At 57.0% G+C, this 19,616-nt stretch overlaps 3 protein-coding genes across 3 annotated transcripts; all 3 read left to right on the top strand.

The window, feature by feature from the left end:
* The first annotated feature begins 4 nt into the window (after window positions 1-4).
* Window positions 5-1,649, top strand: HOXB8 (homeobox B8). Its single transcript, XM_032429095.1, has 2 exons — window positions 5-428; window positions 1,342-1,649. The coding sequence occupies exons 1-2, from the start codon at window positions 5-7 to the stop codon at window positions 1,647-1,649; spliced, it is 732 nt and encodes a 243-aa protein (XP_032284986.1).
* Window positions 1,650-3,794: 2,145 nt separating this feature from the next.
* On the top strand, window positions 3,795-6,758 carry HOXB7 (homeobox B7). Its single transcript, XM_032429098.1, has 2 exons — window positions 3,795-4,316; window positions 6,505-6,758. The coding sequence occupies exons 1-2, from the start codon at window positions 3,917-3,919 to the stop codon at window positions 6,756-6,758; spliced, it is 654 nt and encodes a 217-aa protein (XP_032284989.1). The 5' UTR covers window positions 3,795-3,916.
* Window positions 6,759-16,386: 9,628 nt separating this feature from the next.
* Window positions 16,387-18,197, top strand: HOXB6 (homeobox B6). The gene is made up of 2 exons (XM_032429096.1): window positions 16,387-16,875; window positions 17,938-18,197. The coding sequence occupies exons 1-2, from the start codon at window positions 16,461-16,463 to the stop codon at window positions 18,195-18,197; spliced, it is 675 nt and encodes a 224-aa protein (XP_032284987.1). The 5' UTR covers window positions 16,387-16,460.
* The last annotated feature ends 1,419 nt before the right edge of the window (window positions 18,198-19,616 follow it).

The following is a 19,616-nucleotide window of genomic DNA, read 5'->3' as shown; positions in this document are numbered from 1 at the left end:
TAAAATGAGCTCTTATTTCGTCAACTCACTGTTCTCCAAATACAAAACCGGGGAGTCCCTGCGCCCCAATTATTATGACTGCGGCTTCGCCCAGGACCTGGGCGGCCGACCCACCGTGGTGTACGGTCCCAGCGGCGGCGGCAGCTTCCAGCACCCGTCGCAAATCCAGGAGTTCTACCACGGGCCGTCGTCGCTGTCCACCGCTCCCTACCAGCAGAACCCGTGCGCCGTGGCGTGCCACGGGGACCCGGGTAACTTCTACGGCTACGACCCGCTGCAGCGGCAGAGCCTGTTTGGTGCGCAGGATCCAGACCTGGTGCAGTACGCCGACTGCAAGCTCGCGGCCGCCAGCGGCCTGGGCGAGGAGGCCGAGGGTTCAGAGCAGAGCCCGTCGCCCACACAGCTCTTCCCCTGGATGCGCCCGCAAGGTGAGCTCGCGTCGGGGCCGGCCGGGGGCGGAAGGGAGACCAGAGGGCCCGAGGCCCGGCAGGGGGCCGGGCAGGCCCGGAGCATTTCCTCCAGCTCCTGGGAGAAGTGCCTGCTCAGGTCCGATGGCCTCCCACTTCTTTCCTCCTTCCTTCCTCCCTTCCTCCCTTCCTTCCTCCTTTCCTTCCTCCCTTCCTTCCTTCCTTCTTTCCTTCCTTCCCTCCCTCCTTCCTTCTTCCCTCCCTCCCCCCCTTCCTTCCTCCCTCCCTCCCTCCCTTCCTTCCTTTCTTTTTTGTTTCCCTTGAAGGGGGGTCGCTAAGCGACATTTCCTGAATCCATAAACCCCTCACACTGCCTTACTTTTCTTCTTCTCATCCTTTTTTCCCCCCTTTTACTGTTTTATGGGGGTAGTGCAGAGAGGGTGGTGGGAGTGGGGGCGCTCAACTTTTGCACTTCTCAATTGCTTTATAGTTTAATTACCCTGAAGAAACTTTTCTTCTGGGGCAGAGGCTCTGGGGGCTTTTCAAGGTGGGTCCATTCGTCCTCATCCCGGCTTTTTTTATTCTTATTGCCCCCCCTCCTTCACATCCTTCCTTCTAAAGTTTATGGCACTTTTAATAGATTTGAACCACCCCCACCCAACTCTCTGGTGCTGGTTACCAGAGGAGGGGGCTTCCCCCTTCTGGCTCCCTTAGATTCAGTGGTGTCTGATCCCTCTCACCACCACCACCACCACCACCCCCCGCGACCGCTGACCGCGGCCTCCCAGCGCCCCCGCCCCTGCACGGGGTAGAAGGTCCCCTGCCCTTATTATACTGGTCTCTTAGGCTGGTTCACGAATCTTCCAACCTTCTCCGTCTCTGCCCCCTCCCCCCTCCCCCCGCCCCCCCGTCTCGCCTTTTCCCCCCTTCCCAGCAGCCGCCGGACGCAGGCGAGGCCGACAGACCTACAGCCGCTACCAGACCCTGGAGCTGGAGAAGGAGTTCCTATTTAATCCCTATCTGACTCGCAAGCGGCGGATCGAGGTATCGCATGCGCTGGGACTGACAGAGAGACAGGTCAAAATCTGGTTCCAGAACCGGAGGATGAAGTGGAAAAAAGAGAACAACAAAGACAAGTTCCCCAGCAGCAAATGCGAGCAGGAGGAGCTGGAGAAACAGAAGCTGGAGCGGGCCCCGGAGGCGGCGGACGAGGGCGACGCGCAGAAGGGCGACAAGAAGTAGGCTCCAGCTGGGACTGCCAGGGCCGCGGCGCCCTCCGTCCGTGGGTCCCCCGACCACGCCACGGCCGTCGCCCGCCCCCGCCCGAGAGAGCTCTGGCCCCGCGAGCGGGGCCCGGAGCCCGGCCTCCCGCCGCAGCGTCCCCCGCCGCGCCAGTCCCCGCTAGTGGTAGTATCTCGTAATAGCTTCTGTGTGTGAGCTACCGTGGATCTCCTTCCCTTCTCTTGGGGGCCGGGGAGGGGGGGAAAGAAAAGGATTTTAAGCAAGGACTCCCTCGCCCTGCGAGGGTGAGCGGCTGCGGCCTGGCTGAGCCCCCCACGCCCCCGCCCCGTGTAAAAAGCCTCCTTGTGCAATGGTCTTTTTTCCTTTGAACGTGCTTCTTTGTAATGACCGAGGTACCGATTTCTGCTAAGTTCTCCCAACAACATGAAACTGCCTATTCACGCCGTAATTCTTTCTGTCTCCCTCTCCTTCTCTCTCTTCTCTCTCTCTCTTCTCTCTCTCTTTCTCTCTCTCTCTCCGTCCTCATTTCCCCCTCCCAACCCCTCTCTCCCCGCTGCCCTCCCTAGCTCGCTGGCTTTCTCTCTTGCTTCTCTCTTTTCCTCCCAACCCCCCCCCCCCTTTGGTTTGGCAATTTCGTCTTAAGTGTTTCTCAAAAGAGGTTACTTTAGTTAGCATGCGCGCTGTGGGCAATTGTTAAAAGTGTTCTTAGGTTTACTGTGAAGAGAATGTATCCTGTATCCGTGAATTGCTTTATTGGGGGGTGGGAGGGCTAATTATATATTTTGTTGTTCCTCTATACTTTGTTCTGTTGTCTGCGCCTGAAAAGGGCGGAAGAGTTACAATAAAGTTTACAAGCGAGAACCCGAGACTGGCCCGGCCCGCGCTCCTCATTTGCCCCCGGCGCCTTGCAGAGCTGGGGGGAGCCGGTCACCGGGCTCCTGCGCCCGCCAGGCCAGGCAGCCCAGAGGAGGGGGCGGGGGCTGGAGGCAGGTGGTGCGAGTCCCTTGGCCCAGAGGCGCAGGGGGTGAGGGAGGCGGCTGCGCCTGATTGGAGGAGAGAGGAACGGGGGAGGGGAGCCCAGAGAAACCCCCTCCCTTCGCGTTCCGAGGCTGCTGGCGCGAGACCCAGGCGCCCAGGCCACGCTGGAGAGATGCGCCCGGGCTGGTGGCTGTATCCCCCTCCAACTCCCCCTTTGTTTCTGTGGGCCCTCTCCTGTTTGTACGTGCATGTGTGTGGAGGGGTGGATAAAACTGGAGTGCGGGGCCGCTGAACAAGCTTATATATTTATTTTTCCCGGATTGGGTGGGTGGGTGGGTGGGGGAGCAGGAGGAGAGGAGAGATGCTCTTCCCCGCCTCTCCCTCTCCACGACTTGGCCACCTTCGCCCAGCTCCGAGGTCGTGGCTCGCCGCCTTCCTTCCTTCGCTGCCACTGCTTCTCCGGCAGCCACGCTCGACTGAGGCATCCGCCTCCCGGAACCAGGAGAGCAGTATACCCAGGCCGCCCTCCTCCCTTCCTTTCTCTTCCCACCCCCCCCACCCCCCCCCTTTTTTTTTTTTTTATATTTTTTTTTTTTTTTTTTTAAGCCACCAGAAACCGCAGCATCCAACGCCCGTGGGCTGGATCCCGCGCCTGTAGGAGCACCCACGAAGCCTCACTGCATCCCTGCCTGTATGTCTGGGGGCACCGAGAGCGAGCCAGGAGGCCAGGCTCACCTCCGCTCCTCACCTCGGGAGGACCGGACCAAGTTCCCCCAAAGGCCCAGCCAGGCGAAATTGGCCCAGATTAATAAAGACCTGACCTGCCCCCACCCACCCAGTTGCGGGCAATCCCTGCATTTGTTTCTCGTTGGGTAACCGGCTGGGGAGGTGGGGGGGGGTGACAACACGGATCGCTCGGAGGTTATTTATTTTCCCTTCTACTCAATCCCTTCCTCCCCAAATCTCGCCTGCAAGCTGCCTCCAGCCCAAGGGGGTCGACAGCGGCCCTTGAGCCCCCAGCCCCAATCCACAGGGCTTGGCTTTCCCATTCATTATTGATCATATTTTATAAATCCAACGCCACACAATTTTTTCCACATTACCGGGAGCCGTGGGGAGGCCGCCCGGCCATTGGCGGAGGGGACGTCACGTGGGCGGGGTCACGTGGTCCGGAGAGGAAAAAGGGGGTCCTTTTTGGTGTAAATCTGGACTCTAATTCTGTAATATATCAAGGAATCTCGTAAAACCGACACTAAAACGTCCCTGCCTACAAATCATCCGGCCAAATTATGAGTTCATTGTATTATGCGAATGCTTTATTTTCTAAATATCCAGCCGCAAGTTCGGTTTTCGCTACCGGAGCCTTCCCTGAACAAACTTCTTGTGCGTTTGCTTCCAACCCCCAGCGCCCGGGCTATGGAGCGGGTTCGGGCGCTTCCTTCGCCGCCTCGATGCAGGGCTTGTACCCCGGCGGGGGGGGCATGGCGGGCCAGAGTGCAGCCGGCGTCTACGCGGCCGGCTACGGGCTCGAGCCGAGTTCCTTCAACATGCACTGCGCGCCCTTTGAGCAGAACCTCTCCGGGGTGTGTCCCGGCGACTCCGCCAAGGCGGCGGGCGCCAAGGAGCAGAGGGACTCGGACTTGGCGGCCGAGAGTAACTTCCGGATCTACCCCTGGATGCGAAGCTCAGGTAACGCCGCGCACCGAGCCATCCCGAGCCGCAGTGGCCCGGCCACATTCCCCGGAAGGCGCCCCCTTCCCGGCCAAGTGCTCCTTTCCGCGTCCAGAGTGCCCCCGGTAGGAGGTCGGCCCTGGGGACGCGGCAGCCCCTCGGCCGCAACCCGGCGCGCCGCCCCCACCCCCACCCCCACCCCACCCCACCCCACCCCACCCCCATTTTTGCTCGGTGCTCTCAGGCTCCTTCTGCTCCCTCGGCGGATTTTCTCCGCCGACGCCGTGGCGCTCCGAGCCCCCCGCCCGACCCCCACCTTTCCTCCCGGCCTTTTAGCTTTAAATATTTATCAGCCGCGCCGGCACGGGCTGGAGACGAGGCCGTTTGTCTTGTGGAGGAAGGCTGGGGTTTGCAGAGAATAGCCATTAGGGTCTCCCCCCTCCCTTCTCCCTTCCCCCGCCGGGGATCTCAGCTCTGGGTGTGTCCCCCAGCCCCAGCTTGGAGGTCTGGGGGAGGGGGCCCGCAGTGCAGAGCAATTCTCCCCTCCCCCTTCCTTCCCAGCCAACCCCGCTCCCCCATTATTCCCTTCTGGACAATTAGAGGTGGGCTCTAGAGGCTTGGCGGGAGGAGGGGGTATGAGAAGAGATGAAGATCCAGCCAGGGACACAGAGCCAGAGAGGCAGGTGGAGAGAGGGGGGTTGAGGCCAAGAGAGATGAGGCTCCTGACCCCCCAGTGAACTTGGGAAGGGGGAAGCAGAACTAGAGAAAGGGTCAGAAGCCTCATAGGAGTACAGCAGGCTTCCTCAGGTGCCCTTCCTAGGGAGCCTAAGTACCCCCTGGAGAACTGGCCAGCAAGTTTGCAGGTATCGTTCCAGAAGGGTGAATGTCCTCTTTGGGGAGGGACTAGGACTGCATGGAGCCAGATCACGAGTTAGAGAGTGCAGGCCACTGAGCCAGCTGCTGCAGGAGCCCCAAGGGACCCGGGCTCTGTGGGGTCTCCTGACTAGCCAGAACCAGACATCTTTCTTCGTGCTGCCCTGAATTCAGGGGCCAACTCCAAGGTTCAGAAGGCCCAAGACTTGTGGTCAGAGGCTCCCCAGTCCAGTCAGAAGAGGCCCAGCTCTTACACCATCAGTATTGGTGGTCACGGTCCCCATTACCTGCTCCATAATTCAACTGCCTTTCCAGTTGGTTTATCAAAGCCCAAATTTTTCTGCTCGTAAACATTTCAGCTTGGCTTTTATCTGACTTGAAATTAGGGCCCCTAGGCTCTCCTCCCATGTCTACTTCCCAGGAGGGCTGGCACCAGCACCTCCCCGAGTACAACCTCCCCCAAGGCTCCTTAGGGTTTCGGCCTAACCTGGAAAGCTCTCCTCTGCCCTTCAGTCGCCACTTCCCAGATACTTAATGTTCCACCCCAAGCCAGGCTGCTGTCTCCCCTGTGCCTTCCTGGAGGCCCAAAGATTGATTTGGAAAACTGGGTTGTCTGGGCAGGTGGGCAGGCAGGACAGCCTGGCCCTGTCTGAACCTGAGCCACTCACTGGAAAAAGTCATCAGAGGGCCCCTGCTGTCAGGCCAACTCCAGGCTCCCAGGAAATCTGCAAATTCTTACCTCCTCCTCATTCCACAACAGGCTCTGCGTGTGTGTGTGTGTGTGTGTGTGTGTGTGTGTGTGTGTGTGAGAGAGAGAGAGAGAGAGAGAGAGAGAGAGAGAGAGACTGGGTCTGTGAGCGTCCTTTGTTTCCTTTTCTTTTTGGGAAAAGCACTCAAGCCAGGCCTAGAGCCCCACTCCACTTGCATGGTTTTCATTGCCTCTTACCCTAAAGACCATCAGAGTCCTATCCAAAAGGGGAGTCTTAGGGTGCCTGGTCTCAGGGGTGATGGGAGGATTAACCTTCCTTCTATACCACATACACCCCTCGGGTGCAGGGCCTTCAAAAGCCAGCCGGTTAAATCTTGGGTTCAGAAGCCCTAGGCTGGAAGACTTTCTGGGTGGCAAATGGGGACGTTTGCCTCAGGAGGCCTCTAGGAACGTTGAGGGAAGAGGGAAGGCACACGCTGGGGTATGGAAAGTAAGAATTTGGTTTAGAGGGGAAATGGGCTCTTCCACCCACTGACCCCAAACCTAAGGGTCTGAGAGGGAGATGGGCACTCTCGTGGCTTTTCCCACACGCACTCATTATTCTCCTTTAAATACTGTGCGCAGGGACTGACCGAAAGCGAGGCCGCCAGACCTACACCCGCTACCAGACGCTGGAGCTGGAGAAGGAGTTTCACTACAACCGCTACCTGACGCGGCGGCGGCGCATCGAGATCGCGCACGCGCTCTGCCTCACGGAAAGACAGATCAAGATCTGGTTCCAGAACCGGCGCATGAAATGGAAAAAGGAGAACAAGACCGCGGGCCCTGGGGCCACAGGCCAGGACAAGGCCGAGGTGGAGGAGGACGAGGAAGAGTGAGAGCCGGAGAAAGGGCAGAGGAAGAGAGCCAGAAAGGGAGAGAGGGGGAAGCCCAGCTCTGAGAACTGAACCAGGAAACTCAAATTAAATAGGGAGGGGGGAAAACTATTTAAGTAGTGGAAAGCAGTTTAAAAATTTTTTTAAGGAGAGACGTGAAAGTTTGGTTTCTTAACACTGAAAAAGAATACTACCTACAGAAAAGTCCGGCGGGTTTGTTTTGTACGATATGGGAAGAAAATCACCTACCTGTTCTGTAGCTTTTCTGCCTCCCCTTTTCTATGTCGCTACTGTAAGGTCTTTGTAAAATCTTGCTGTTTTGTAAGCCCCTTTCTTTGATGCTGTCTTTGTGGTCTGTGGGTCTGGACTAACGTGTGTGGTTCCCTGTCCTCCTGAGCCCCCCCTCCTTCCCAGTAGCGGACTGAAGGGGCCTTAGGGAGCCCCATGGACCCACCGACTAGCTCAAGTGTCGCCTCTGTGCACCTGGCCTGCTCCTTGCTCCCGCTAGCCCCTGTGAGCCTCTTTACATTGTATGTGTACCTGAAGGATGGAGAAATAAAACACAATTTAAAAACGAACAGATGACCTATTTTCTGTGTTTCCCTAAAGCTGAGGGTGAGGGGTCAGGGTGAGCCATGCATCCCTGAGCCCCTTGGCTCCAACTTCTGCTGCTAGTCATTTCTTTCTGTGCTGGGGTCTGCTCTTTTTCCTGGTGCTCCTGGCTCTGGGGGCTGTCAACAAGTGAACCCCGATAGGACACACGCACCTCCCTTTACATTCTTTTACACACACTGACATACCCAAATGCACAAATCACACATATTTACAGGCTGACGTCACACATAAGTAAATCTATACATTGTCACCTACAGTCACAACTAAACACCCCATATTCATATGTCCATAAATAAACATACGGGCATTCACACATCCCAACTCTACCCTGGAACACTGCGTTCACACACACTCACAAGTAAACACACATTCACACTTACTCACAGCGACATTGATACATACCAATGCGCATTCACACATTGGCTTATAAACACAGATTCACATTTGCCCCCAAGTAAACACATCCATGAGCCCACACGCTCAGTCACACCCGTTCACAAAACAAAACCCGCACCCTTCCGCAAACTGCCTCATCCAGGCCTTCAAACCAGGCTGCGGCTTGGTGGCCGAGCTGGGGCACAAATACAGAGCTGAAATCCGAAGTGTTAGGCCCCACGCGACGGAAGAGGGGAAGGAAAGGGAAGGTGACCACCCAAATCCACTCCCGCTTCTTGGGCGGCGTTGGGCAGAAGCCAGGCCGCCGAGCAGACGCCCCCGCCAGCCCAAAGAGGCCTCCAACACCAGGGCGCGCCCGGGCTTCCGCCCCCTCGGCAAGCATTTTCCGCAAGACCTATTCGGTTATTTTATTTCAACTTATTTTACTTTCATTTATCTCATTCTAAATTAACAAAGCGATCCAAATAGAATTTTTAAATGGGTGGAGGGAGGAGTGGATGACCCCTGAGAACGGGAGCCTGAGCGGTGCAAGTTTACCCGGCTAGTGTGGCCGCATCCCGGCCGCTCTGAGCCCAGCCGCGGGCCGCCGGAGCTCCGCGGGCTTCCTCCGCGCGTTGCTGCCCGCGGTCCGCGCTGCCGGCGACCTGGAATCTTCTCCGGAATACAGAGACAGAGAGAAAAGAGAGAAAACAATTTGGGGGGGATGGTATTTCGTTTCCTGCATTTAGGCGCTGGTAGCTCAATTCAAAATACAGGAGTATTTCAGGGAAACTGGGAAACACGGGGTGAATTTTGTTTGATGGTGGTGGTGGTGGTCGGGTTTTTTTTTTTTCCCCCCTCCGAAACACCCCTTGATTGAGGAACATAAACCTGGAGGATGGCCCCTACGCACCTAGACCTGTGGAGCTGATTTTTAGAATTTATTCGATTATAAACCTTGGATTATTTAAATGCAAAGAACAGGTTTGGGGACAGAAAGGGGGAAGCAGGTTGGAATGGAAGCGCGTTTTAGGAGAATCTCTTTAATTTGAATTTGTAAGTAAAAGTCCCCTGAACCTGCAGTTTCTCCCATTAATGACCGCAGAACCCCCAGGAGAGCACATGGAGCTGTCACTGGGAACCTGGGCATGTGGGCATTTGGGTGGGAGAGGCAGGGATCTGGCCTCACCCTCTTCCAATTTCTGGGGTGCAGAGGCGAGAATCTGGTAGCTAGATTGTCCACCTTGGCCTCTCTCAGGGCCGCCTTTCTTCCCCAGGCAAAAACTAGGCCCTAGGGGATGTAGGGCCCCCACACCCGCAATGCTACAAGCCTCACAGGTGGGGGTCCCGCCATCTAGAGGGCTGGAAACAAGGGGGGCATTCAGGGGGCACTGAAGCCTTCATTTTGCCCTGATGCAAGTGGCAATTTTGGATACCCGCTGTTACTCCCGACTCACCCCAAAACTACCTTAGAATGGCCCCTGTGTGGAGGATTTGGGGTGAATTCTTACTAGAAGAGGGGGCCAGAGTTCCTGCGAGAATAGGGAGGTTCTGGAAAGAATCCCCTTCCCAGATGGACCATTGTGGCTCCTCCGCCTGATTCCCTGCACCCCAAATCTCACCCCTTCTCAGATTGGGGTTTCCCCAAATAGCGAGAAGGAGAAGAAAAGAAGATGGCGACCGAGAAAAGGGTTGCTGGTGGAGCAGCCATGAAGAAATGCAATAAATTCCTTGTTGTTTTATGAAAATTTACAACTTTGTGATAGAAGTTTATGAGTGGTTGAATCCAGCGATTGGCCGGCGCCGGTCATGTGGCCGGGCGATCGTGAACATGAACTTTTTATCATTTCCCTGGTGGTTATAATGCAGCATTCTTTTGGACACCACACCTAGGTCGGAGCACTGTCGTCCTTCAGGGCTCCAGCCTCTTGATATTTTTATACTTCAGTATCAGCTCGATAAAGCAAAAGAGAGAGAGGAAGAGAGAGGGAGAGGGAGAGGAAAGGAGAGAGAGAGAGAGAGAGAGAAGGAGGGGTGGGAATTACACAAAAGAGAGAACCAAAAATAATTTTAATTTCTAAGTTGATTTGCTTGCTGATCTGGGATTTTAGTCATCATGGAGGGTAAATGGACAATCTGCCCAGGACTGCAGCCTGATACCATTTTTCAAAGCCAGAACTTACTCCATTTTCTATGCAAATATCAGAAAAGCGAAACACCCTCTCTCCCAAGTCAGAGAAGGGGAAGCGACGGCTCTCAGGTTGGGACAATATTATCTGGAAGATGAAGGCGAAACAGAACGCTTTTCCCCCCTTCCTCCTCACCTCTTTCAATCGGAGGAAAGAAATCCCAGGGTCTACAAAGGTAAGGGAGATTCTACAATTCTCTTCTTATTCTTTTGCACCGATTTTGTAGGGGGTGGGGCTTAGGTTTGTCTCCCTCTCCCCCCACCCCAAGACGGGGCTGAATCCCACCTCTGGGCACTGCAGGGAGAGGCTTCTCAGGAAATTCGGTGGCCGAGAGAAAGAGAGAGAGAGAGAGAGAGAGAGGTGGCTGCTTCCTGGAGGGGGAGCCAGGGCAAGGAAGACAGGAGGAGGAACCGAAAGGGGCCACGGAGGCGAGCTCTAAGTCGCCTTTTTAAGCTGGGAGAAGAGGCTCAAGCGAGGGGGCTGCGAAAGAGAGGACAGGGGTGTCTGGGCTGCGGGGCGCCCCAGAAGCCGGTTGCTACGGCCCCGGTGGGTGTGCGCCCCCTCCCCCTCCCACCATCCCTCCCTTGTTCCGGCCTCCCCCAGTTGCCCCGGCGCACGTCTCTTGCCCGGTGTGGGTGTCGGCGGTTTCCCGGAAGCACTGGCACAAGGGGCGGTGGCGCTGAGGGACGTCCTGGTCTCTGGAGGGCCTGGAATCTCCGCAGAGGCCCGCGAGGGCGAGGCGGCAGCGGCTAGAGGGACAGAGAAAGAACAATTCACAGAGAAATGCTCATTATCTCCCTTCGGGAGACGTTTCTGAAATTAAAGGGCACCCAAATCGAGGGAGACCCCCCTCCCCCCAGGAAGCCAGCCCGAGCATGCCCAGGTCTCTCGCCACTCCCGCAGGAGGGAGCCTCGCTCTGAAGGGAGACAGTTTTGTGGTTTTTTAATGCGGTAGGTTACAGCGTGTTGGTTTCCGTGCAATATTGATTCTATTACTTGTGTTTTATTGGTATGGGCGTGTGGATTTCGGTGGAGAAAATTGCCATGTGTGTGTGTCTGAAGTGGGAACATTTCAAACTTTCCTGGATCCAAACGTGTTGATTGTGGAGAAGCTGTTGAGCATGTTGTTGTGTTTTAAGCTTGTAAACAAAAACAAAAACAAAAAAAAGAGAGAGAGAGAGAGAGAGGGACAAAGGGAGAGAAGAAGAAAATAAAAAGAAAACCCAATTAGGGAAACTGATGGTGTCCGGACTGGAGAGCTGCCTGGCACTGAGCTCAGACAGCTAGTCCTGTCCCTCCGGCGCCTGATTTCATTCTCCAGCCAGGCCTCCTGGGGGTGAGGAGGGGGGAGAAGAAGCATTGGGCGGGAGACTGAAATTCCTAAAGTAGCTGGTGGGGTGGAAGAAGGGGGAAGCTGGTCAGAACCTAAAAACCAAGTGAGAGGGCTTCTGGGGGAAGCTGCCAGCAGAGAGATAAGCAGCTTTGGGCATGGAGGGCAGGAGAGACTGCGATTTAGTTTGGTTTGCACAAATAGGTGATTGCTTTTCTCTTTTTGAAGACCAGATGCAGAGCGTTCAGCCTCGGGCCTGTGGTGGCCCAGAAATTGCTGGCGATGGGGGTGGGTAAGGGGATATTGGCCCTCTCGAGCCTGGGCTGGGAAGAGAGGGATGCAGGCCACTTGTGGCGCTGGAAGGGGGCCCCTGGAGGCACAGGTAGATGCCCAGGAAGCAGGCCCAGACTGGGTGCCTGCAGGGACCCCTGGGCTGCGCCGGGAGAGAAGTCCTCGGTCAGCACCCACGGCACTCGGGGCCTATTCTCAAAGGAAGATTTCCCCAAACCCATCCAGACTAAAGGTCTTTTTCTCCTGTAGTCTTGGCGAGGTATAAATCACCCCTTAGACAGTTTGCTCTGACCCAAATTATGCGGTTTGCTGCCATCTACCGTCCGTTCGGAGACATGCGGCTTCGGCGCCGCAAGCCCGGCGACACCGCCTGAACCGTGCCCGACGCCTGGAGCCCCCGCTGCTCAGGTTCGGCGGGTTTCGGGGGACGTCGGCCCAGATTGTCGCTTTCCGCTGGACCATGGTACCCGCCCGTCCGCGTGTGGATTAGAAAACAAGTGTGCCCTCCCCTCGCCCGCCCCATCCCAGCTCCAAACCCAGCGGCTGGCTGAGAACACGGCTTTTTCTAGGTCATATTTAAAAAGGACTAATACTGCATCCCGCGGGCAGGGGGCCCTGAACCAAAGGGTTGGGGGATCAGAGTCGCGAGCCCTCACCCTCCTACCCCTCCAAGGCTCGAGAGGGGATCATCCGGGCGGCTTGGGAGATTCGAGGCCAAGGCTGTTCAAGGTTTATTTGGTTTTCTTTTCGGCCAAGGGAGGGGGCCAGCAGGGGAGGCGCCGGCCCCCGCAGTTCCACTCGGCTGTCAAAAGACAAACCCGGGTCTGTGTTCTCCGGGTTGGCTGGTGGGTCTTGCCAGTTGCTTGGCCGGTGAGTCCGTGGTGAAGGAATTGAGCCGAAATTTTCTGGAAACTGTTGGTGTCTGCAAGTGAATGTGGGTCCCCTCCCCCATTCTCGATCGTTTCAAGCGAAATCGACACAAATATGCTTTGGGAAAAAATTGGGAGTGGGAGTGGGGATCAACCATTAAGGAACCAAACCACTGTGATTTCCGTTCCTGCCGGACCCCTCACACCCGCTTAACCCGATCGCTTTCCCAGAAGGGGGTGGCGAGGGCAGGGGTACGCTCCTCTGCTGCCGCGTTTGAATATTGGCCCCTGTCTCACGGGTTACTGATTAGCTCGGGCTTTCAAGCCGCAGGAGGAAACCCTGGCTGCTCCTTTCAAGGTGCTGTGGCCCCAGTTCCTGGGCGGAGGCTCCAGGAAATTGCCTGCGGTGCCAGGCAGGCCGAGGTGTTACTAGGGTCTGGCCCAGAGCTGGAGGAGCGGCCGAGGTCGAGGGGGCCCGGCGGTGCTGGGGGGCAAACCCCGCGGCTGCGCTCCCCGGGTCGATGGCGCCTCAAGTGTCTGCACCACAGGAGCCTCCTTTCAGCTTTCCGGCAGCAAGAGTGACTTTCGGTGGCCAGAAGGCCCGGCCCAGTGCGGAGGCCCCCGGGCAGCCGCTGGAAAGTCTTGGGCCCCTCTTTCTTGGGGGCAGTCCGGAGGACAGGTAGGGAGGGAAGGCGGCCTGTACAGGGGGTTGAAACACTTTGGCTCTTAGGGTGCCGATGGACCTGGTTAGGGAGAAAGGGGAGGGAGCCCAGCGTCACCGCCAATCCCACCCCCCCCCCCATATCAGAGAAGAGGATGTTCATTTGCATAATGGAAATGAGGTCTTTGTACCGCGTGCCGGACGGGCCAATTTTAAGGCAATATCCCTTGTAAACAGCTCCCAAAGGTTGAGAACTCCCTCTGGGAACATTTATGTTCCCCAAATTCAGAGCATCACACAGTCTAGGGGAAGAATTGGGTTGAGATGTCTTAATTTGCTCCACCCCAGCCGGAGTTGGGAGTGGGTTGGGGCAAGATGCTCACAACCCAATGAGCTGGAGGTGGGGGGAGCTTTGTAGCTGAGAGGAAATGGGAAGCCTGGACAGTGTCTCAATCCCCCCTTACCTCCATACACATCCTGGCAAAAACCCCTCCCTGAGGTTACCGGTACAGGAGAATTTTGCTCACGAGCTGAACACAACTTGGACATTTCCCTGGGAGGTGAAAATGCGTGCGCGTCCACGGGAGCTCAGATTCACAGCACAGAAAATTACAATTATAAATTCTGCCTGTGGGATTTCTCTGCAATCCTTCTGTTGTGTCCTCAATACTTGGTACACATTTCTATCCACCTCTCTCTATACACACTTCCTCAGTGAGGCTGGGAGAGACACCCCAGACTGGCAGACAGCTGTGCCTGCTGGGTATTTACATATTCTCCCTTGGAGACAGACAGACGATGGTGGACCGAACCACAGACAAATTCGTAGAGATCTGGCTCCAGAAACCAGGCGGCCTCTGGCCAGGCCCTACCCGTCTGCTCTTTCTCCCAAACAAACGGATCAGACGAATAAACGCTCATAAATACCTCTGGGCTTAGATAAGAGCGATGAGGCGCTATTTCCTTTCATGCCGGACTCCAGGCGCCCAGGCCCTGCCTTTGCGGCTCCATCTCATGACAGGCAACCTGCAGAGGTGAGGTTAATTTGGGGCCGTGACTTTAAGGATAAGGCAGTTATTTTCGTACTTCTATCACAGGGAAGTCTCCCTGCCTTATGGCATCCTACTTAGTCCAGACTCTACAGCAAAGCCCACACCGTCCAGTTCTAGGAAGGGGACACTGTGGCCAGGGAGGAGGCAGAACGGATGTGGCCCAAGGCCCAGCCTCAGTGGCAGGGAGGAGGGATGGTGCATACAGACACTCTCCTGACCTTGCTCCCCCAGACCAAATGTTCCCTATTCCTCTCTAGGAGTGGGCCCAATCACTGCTAGACTGGGGCACGTAGGATTCTTCATCATTAGCAGGCTTGAGTTTTCTTAAATCTTGATAAACCTCCCCCTAGAGTTTGGCTAGGAAGTGGTTGGTGGGACGTGCAGGGATCACCACTTGGCTGTGAGGGTATAGCCTAGAAGTTGTCCTGAATTCAGGGAGCCTTGTAGGCCACTTTGCAGCCAACCACGTTCCTGCCCTTGGTCGCCAACCTCAGCCCTCTACCACTTTCCCTAGTGTCTTGTGCCATCTGCAGTGGACAAATCTGGCCCACAAAAAGGAGCCCAAAGAACAAGGCAGAGGAGAGTCAGCCTGGCCCCTTTATCATCAGATTTTGTCACGCATCCTGGCTCATTCCAGAACCCAGGTCTGAAGGTTATCACCCTTTACTGCCTGGCCTCCACGTGCCTAGTTAGAATGTTGAAAACACATTGTGGTTCAGTCTTCCAGCCTGGCTTCAGTGCTCATTTTCCTTAGATGAGAGAGAGAGAGAAAAAAAAATGAATGGAAATGAGCACTCTTTCTCACACCCAAGCTTGTGCAGCAGCAAAGCTGATGATACAAATATGAGGTGTGGGAGGGACTGGAGAGATGCTGAGAGACAGACAGGAGGGTGGTGAGCATCTGGAGAGGGGATTCGGGCTGATAGTTGTAAGCTGCCTGCTGGGTCCCCAGGAGGATGCAGACACCTCTCCCTCCTTAGAAAACTAAATCCAAACCAAGTCTTGGGAAAGAATTAATTTTAAAAAGAACTGCCAGCTTCTGGAGAGACCTGGAAAAGGAGCAAGGGCCCCTCTCTTTCCGGTTGTCTTTGATTGCCTCCAATATCAGGAAGTTTTGAGGACCCGGAATTGGAGGAAGAACAGTTTCTTCCCTGGGCCCAGACGTCCTGAGACATCTTTGATTCCTGAGACTCTGTAGCCCAGGATATTCTAATAATTTAGGGGGTAGAGGGTGGGGATGGAGTGAGGGTTACAGGCAGGATAGGGATCAGACAACCTAGGCTGGGCAACGCCCCTCATTCCTCCTCTCCCTACTGCGCAAGCGAAGAGAAGGTGAGTCCCTTTCCCGGGTGCCCCTTCCTGTGCCAAAGAGCAAGCAGCACTTGCTCAAATCAGGCAGGATGTCTTGGGCAGCAAGAGCCTTCCAGGAAGCTCCTAGCCTAGCCTAACCTGGCCACAGAGCCAGAGGGGGAAGCTTGGGCTCAGACCCTCCTCCCATTTCCCAGCCTGCTGGGTCCTCTGGGCAGCAGGCTCTGGCCTGCCCTTCAGACCATAAGAGCTGAGAAGCAGCAGGAATAATAAACCCAGGCTTGGAGGAGGCAGGGTAGACCTGAGAAATAGGAAAAACCAGTTTTCAAAACCTGGGGAGGGGAGAGTTTCTTCTTCTTCGCCTCTCCTTCTGAAAATGATGCTAAATAGTGAACCCTGCTCCTGGTCTACCCACGCAAAACCCTAGACACAACCCTTTTTCCTTTAGTTCTCACCTCACCACAGGGACAGGGACATTTACGCACCCTTCCCTTGAGGGAATGGGGCTCAAGCAACGCAGGGGTTAACTTTTCTGAAAACACAATTAACTTTTTCCTATCCTGCGTGGGGAGGGGAGGGATATATTTATTTAATCACTGGGGGATGGGGTGGTCTCAATCCAAACGCTCCCTCCTCCCTCAAAGGCACAGACGCCTCTTTCGCAGATCCTGCGTAGGTGGAACAGGACGCGTTGTGTTGTCGGGGAGAGAGACAGAGAGAGAGAAAGGAGAAGGAGAAGAAGGAGGGAAAAAAAAAGGTTGATAGGTTTGTGCGCGGGTCCCTCGCGCGGGCTGCGCTCCTCCTGGGTGCTATTTGACAATTCCTGCCTCTGCCATTGGTCAGTGTTGGATCAGATGGTTGTATTTCCTTCTGGCCCTCACTGGCACCTCGCCATCCCCCCTCAGCTAAAACCCAATCTCAGATATACTACTAATAGGCGCGGCGCTCGGACTATAAAACACAACAAATCATAAACCCGGCGGAGCAGCAGCGGCCGAGCGCGCCTCCCCTCCCAATGAGTTCCTATTTCGTGAACTCCACCTTCCCCGTCACTCTGGCCAGCGGGCAGGAGTCCTTCCTGGGCCAGCTGCCGCTCTACTCGTCGGGCTATGCGGACCCGCTGAGGCACTACCCCGCGCCCTACGGGCCCGGGCCCGGCCAGGACAAGGGCTTTGCGGCTTCCTCCTATTACCCGCCCGCTGGCGGCGGCTACGGCCGAGCGGCGCCCTGCGACTACGGGCCGGCGCCGGCCTTCTACCGCGAGAAGGAGTCGGCCTGCGCGCTCTCGGGCGCCGAAGAGCCGCCCCGGTTCCACCCTGAGCCGCGGAAGTCCGACTGTGCGCAGGACAAGAGCGTGTTCGGCGAGGCCGAAGAGCAGAAGTGCTCCACTCCCGTCTACCCGTGGATGCAGCGGATGAATTCGTGCAACAGTGAGTGAGCCCTCCCGCGGCCGCCCCGACCCCCGCGGGCCCCCACCCCCGGGGACAGACGTAGCGCCCCCTCCCTCCCCCGGGGTGCCGGGTGGGCATCTCCGTTAGGAGCTCAGGGAAGACTGGGCGCCCGCCCGAGGTCTCCCGCTCTGTCCTCTCGCCCTCAGGAGTTACAAAGTTTGCAAAGTCCCAGCTGCACTGGGAGCCAGGGGGAGCGAGTGGGCTCTCCGGGAGCGGCGCGCCAAAGCCCGATGCCGGGGCAGGGGAGGGGGCAGGGGCCGCAGCCACTGGCGTGGCTTCTCCACCCGCCCCCCCCCTGCGGCCCCCCCCAGCCCGGGTCGGATCCCCCACCCGAAGACGGTTCCATTAAAAACGGAGTGCGTCACGGGAAGGGGGGCGGCGTGACGCTGGCGAGAGGGAGAGTTGAGTCCGTCCGGGACTGTGTTTCCCTGGGGGTTCGGGGCTGGGGAAAGAGGAGGCACCAGGAAAGGGGTGGTAGTCAGAGGAAGGAGGGAGGGAGAATAAGGGGAAGAAAGGGAGAGGCAGCTGGCCCAGGGGGAGAGAGGGAGAAGCAGGCGCCTGGGTCTCAGGTTGGATTATTTGTCGGCCTTAAGTCCCAAATTGATGTCCATTAGCGGGACACGAAAGTGAGGAGCCGTTAATGCCGACTATGGATCGATCCACGTCATTACGGATTAAGGGCTGGAATCTATCACAGGGTGGTGGGGGAGTCAGATAGATGGAAAGAAAAGATAAGGCTAGGAAGAGACACACACCTGCCCAGTACTTACCCAGCCCCTCCCCCTTGGCTCAGGTGGGATTTTAAACTCGCCTCCCATCCCCCACCAAGAGCCTAGACCAGAGGCACAGGCCTGGGAGACCCGGAGGGAATCTGGAGGGGGCGCTGGAGGAGTGAGGAAGTTGGGGGAGGGGGGGAAGCAGGGAACTCGAAGAGTGCAGGGCATCCCGGGACAGGCTAGAGTCCATGTTTGAGGGTCGAGTGGGGGAGGGGGTTCTGGCCCTGGTGACCCCAGGCCTCAGCATCTTCTCTCTGCGTAACAGGTTCCTCCTTTGGGCCCAGTGGCCGGCGCGGCCGCCAGACCTACACCCGCTACCAGACCCTAGAGCTGGAGAAGGAGTTTCACTACAATCGCTACCTGACGCGGCGGCGGCGCATCGAGATCGCGCACGCCCTGTGCCTGACCGAGAGGCAGATCAAGATCTGGTTCCAGAACCGGCGCATGAAGTGGAAAAAGGAGAGCAAACTGCTCAGCGCGTCTCAGCTCAGTGCCGAGGAGGAGGAAGAAAAGCCAGCCGAGTGAAGGCGCCGGAAAGGGAGGGGGGACGCGAAGGGAGCGGCCTGTGGGGGAGCCGAGGGCGTCGGAGAGCCCGGAGAAGGCTCTGCGGGCGGGGGGCCCGGGGGACCTGCTCTCTAGCACGCGACAGGCGGGGCCCAGCGCTCTCCTGGACGCCCCCACCCGCAGAGCTCTCCCTGGGTGCTGGGAGGCCTTGCCGCCTGAGCCCACCCAGCACCCCGAGCGCCCCCTCCATCCCTGCGGGATCGCTTCAGCCCCATCAGGCTCCCCTATGAGAACTGAGGACCGGATTCACTTGATGTTTCCTGGAAGCAGAGCAAAATGCTCTTGTCCGTGTCGCGTCTCATTTCGTCCATGTCCCCCGTGCACGGTTCAATGGTAGATTCGCAGTCCCCTCAGCAGGGGCCTCGAAGACTCCCTGACCCCAGACCTCTCTCCCACCCCCTCCCTAAAGCCACTGGAAGGAGCACATACTACCTAGAAGTAAGAAGAGGAGCCTCAGAAGAAAACAAAGTTCTATTTTATTAATTTTCTATGTGTTGTGTTTGTAGTCTTGTCTTAGCTCTGGACGTGAAATACTTCGGTAATAATATTAATATTATTAATAATGATGATGATGATGAAAATAATAATAATAATAAAGATGTAAAAACTCGCCGCTCAGTCACCTCTGCTCCTCCCCTGCCACTCCCCCACCCCCAAGGCCACCCCAGCGTCCCAGTGCCGGAAACTCCGCAGCAAAGGCGGGAGCCCTGGTCGCCCTGGCGGGCCCGACGCGACTCGGAAGTTACAGTTGAGATAGAGGCTGGGGCGGTCCCACCCAGGCTCCAGCGCTGCGCCTCGCCACTGCTGAGGCTCCCAACAGCCTCTCCTGGTGCAGACCTGGGGGACAGAGAAGGGCCGTTTCCCTCTTATTCTCTAAGCTTTTCCTCGTTTGTCCGTGGCACGAGGGACACCGCCGAGGCCCCGAGCCCGGAGCCCCTGCAGAGACAGCCAGGCGGGTGTCGCGCCTCAGCAGCGCCTTTCTGTCCTCACGCTCGCGAGGCCCGCAGCCTTTGGCCTGCCCACATGGCCTGATCTCCGCCGGCCTTGGCCCTTGGCTCGGGGCCTGTGGCTCCGGAGACTAAATCGGGGCCACCGGGTGTCTCTCCGCCCGGAGCTGAAGGCTCCAGACACCCTTTCCTGCCTCGAGCAGGAGCTCAGCGACAAGTAGAGGAATTCGAAGCGGCCGGCAGGCACGGGGCGAAGGGCACGACTTTCCGCTGCTCCTTGGAGACCTGAGGGCAGGAGTCCAGGTGATGAGGCGTCTTGGTCCCATCCCCTCAACCAAAAAACGACCCATTCTCTCCCCACCCCCCACCTTCCCCCCCAGGCGGCAAGCTGCGGACACTGTTTTCCTTTCTTCCTCCTCCGTCTCTCTCCCTT

Source organism: Phoca vitulina, unplaced genomic scaffold (genome assembly GCF_004348235.1).
Source record: "Phoca vitulina isolate PV1807 unplaced genomic scaffold, GSC_HSeal_1.0 scaffold40, whole genome shotgun sequence".
In the NCBI taxonomy this organism is placed as follows: Eukaryota; Metazoa; Chordata; class Mammalia; order Carnivora; family Phocidae; genus Phoca; species Phoca vitulina.
This window is presented reverse-complemented; position numbering and strand designations above follow the sequence as displayed.

Excerpts from the sequence above, each read along its gene's own strand:
- HOXB8 (XM_032429095.1), top strand. The coding sequence starts at position 5 with ATGAGCTCTTATTTCGTCAACTCACTGTTCTCCAAATACAAAACCGGG. Across the intron at positions 429-1,341 it reads CCCCTGGATGCGCCCGCAAG|CAGCCGCCGGACGCAGGCGA; the intron begins GTGAGCTCGCGT and ends CCCCCTTCCCAG.
- HOXB7 (XM_032429098.1), top strand. The coding sequence starts at position 3,917 with ATGAGTTCATTGTATTATGCGAATGCTTTATTTTCTAAATATCCAGCC. Across the intron at positions 4,317-6,504 it reads CCCCTGGATGCGAAGCTCAG|GGACTGACCGAAAGCGAGGC; the intron begins GTAACGCCGCGC and ends TACTGTGCGCAG.
- HOXB6 (XM_032429096.1), top strand. The coding sequence starts at position 16,461 with ATGAGTTCCTATTTCGTGAACTCCACCTTCCCCGTCACTCTGGCCAGC. Across the intron at positions 16,876-17,937 it reads GCGGATGAATTCGTGCAACA|GTTCCTCCTTTGGGCCCAGT; the intron begins GTGAGTGAGCCC and ends TCTGCGTAACAG.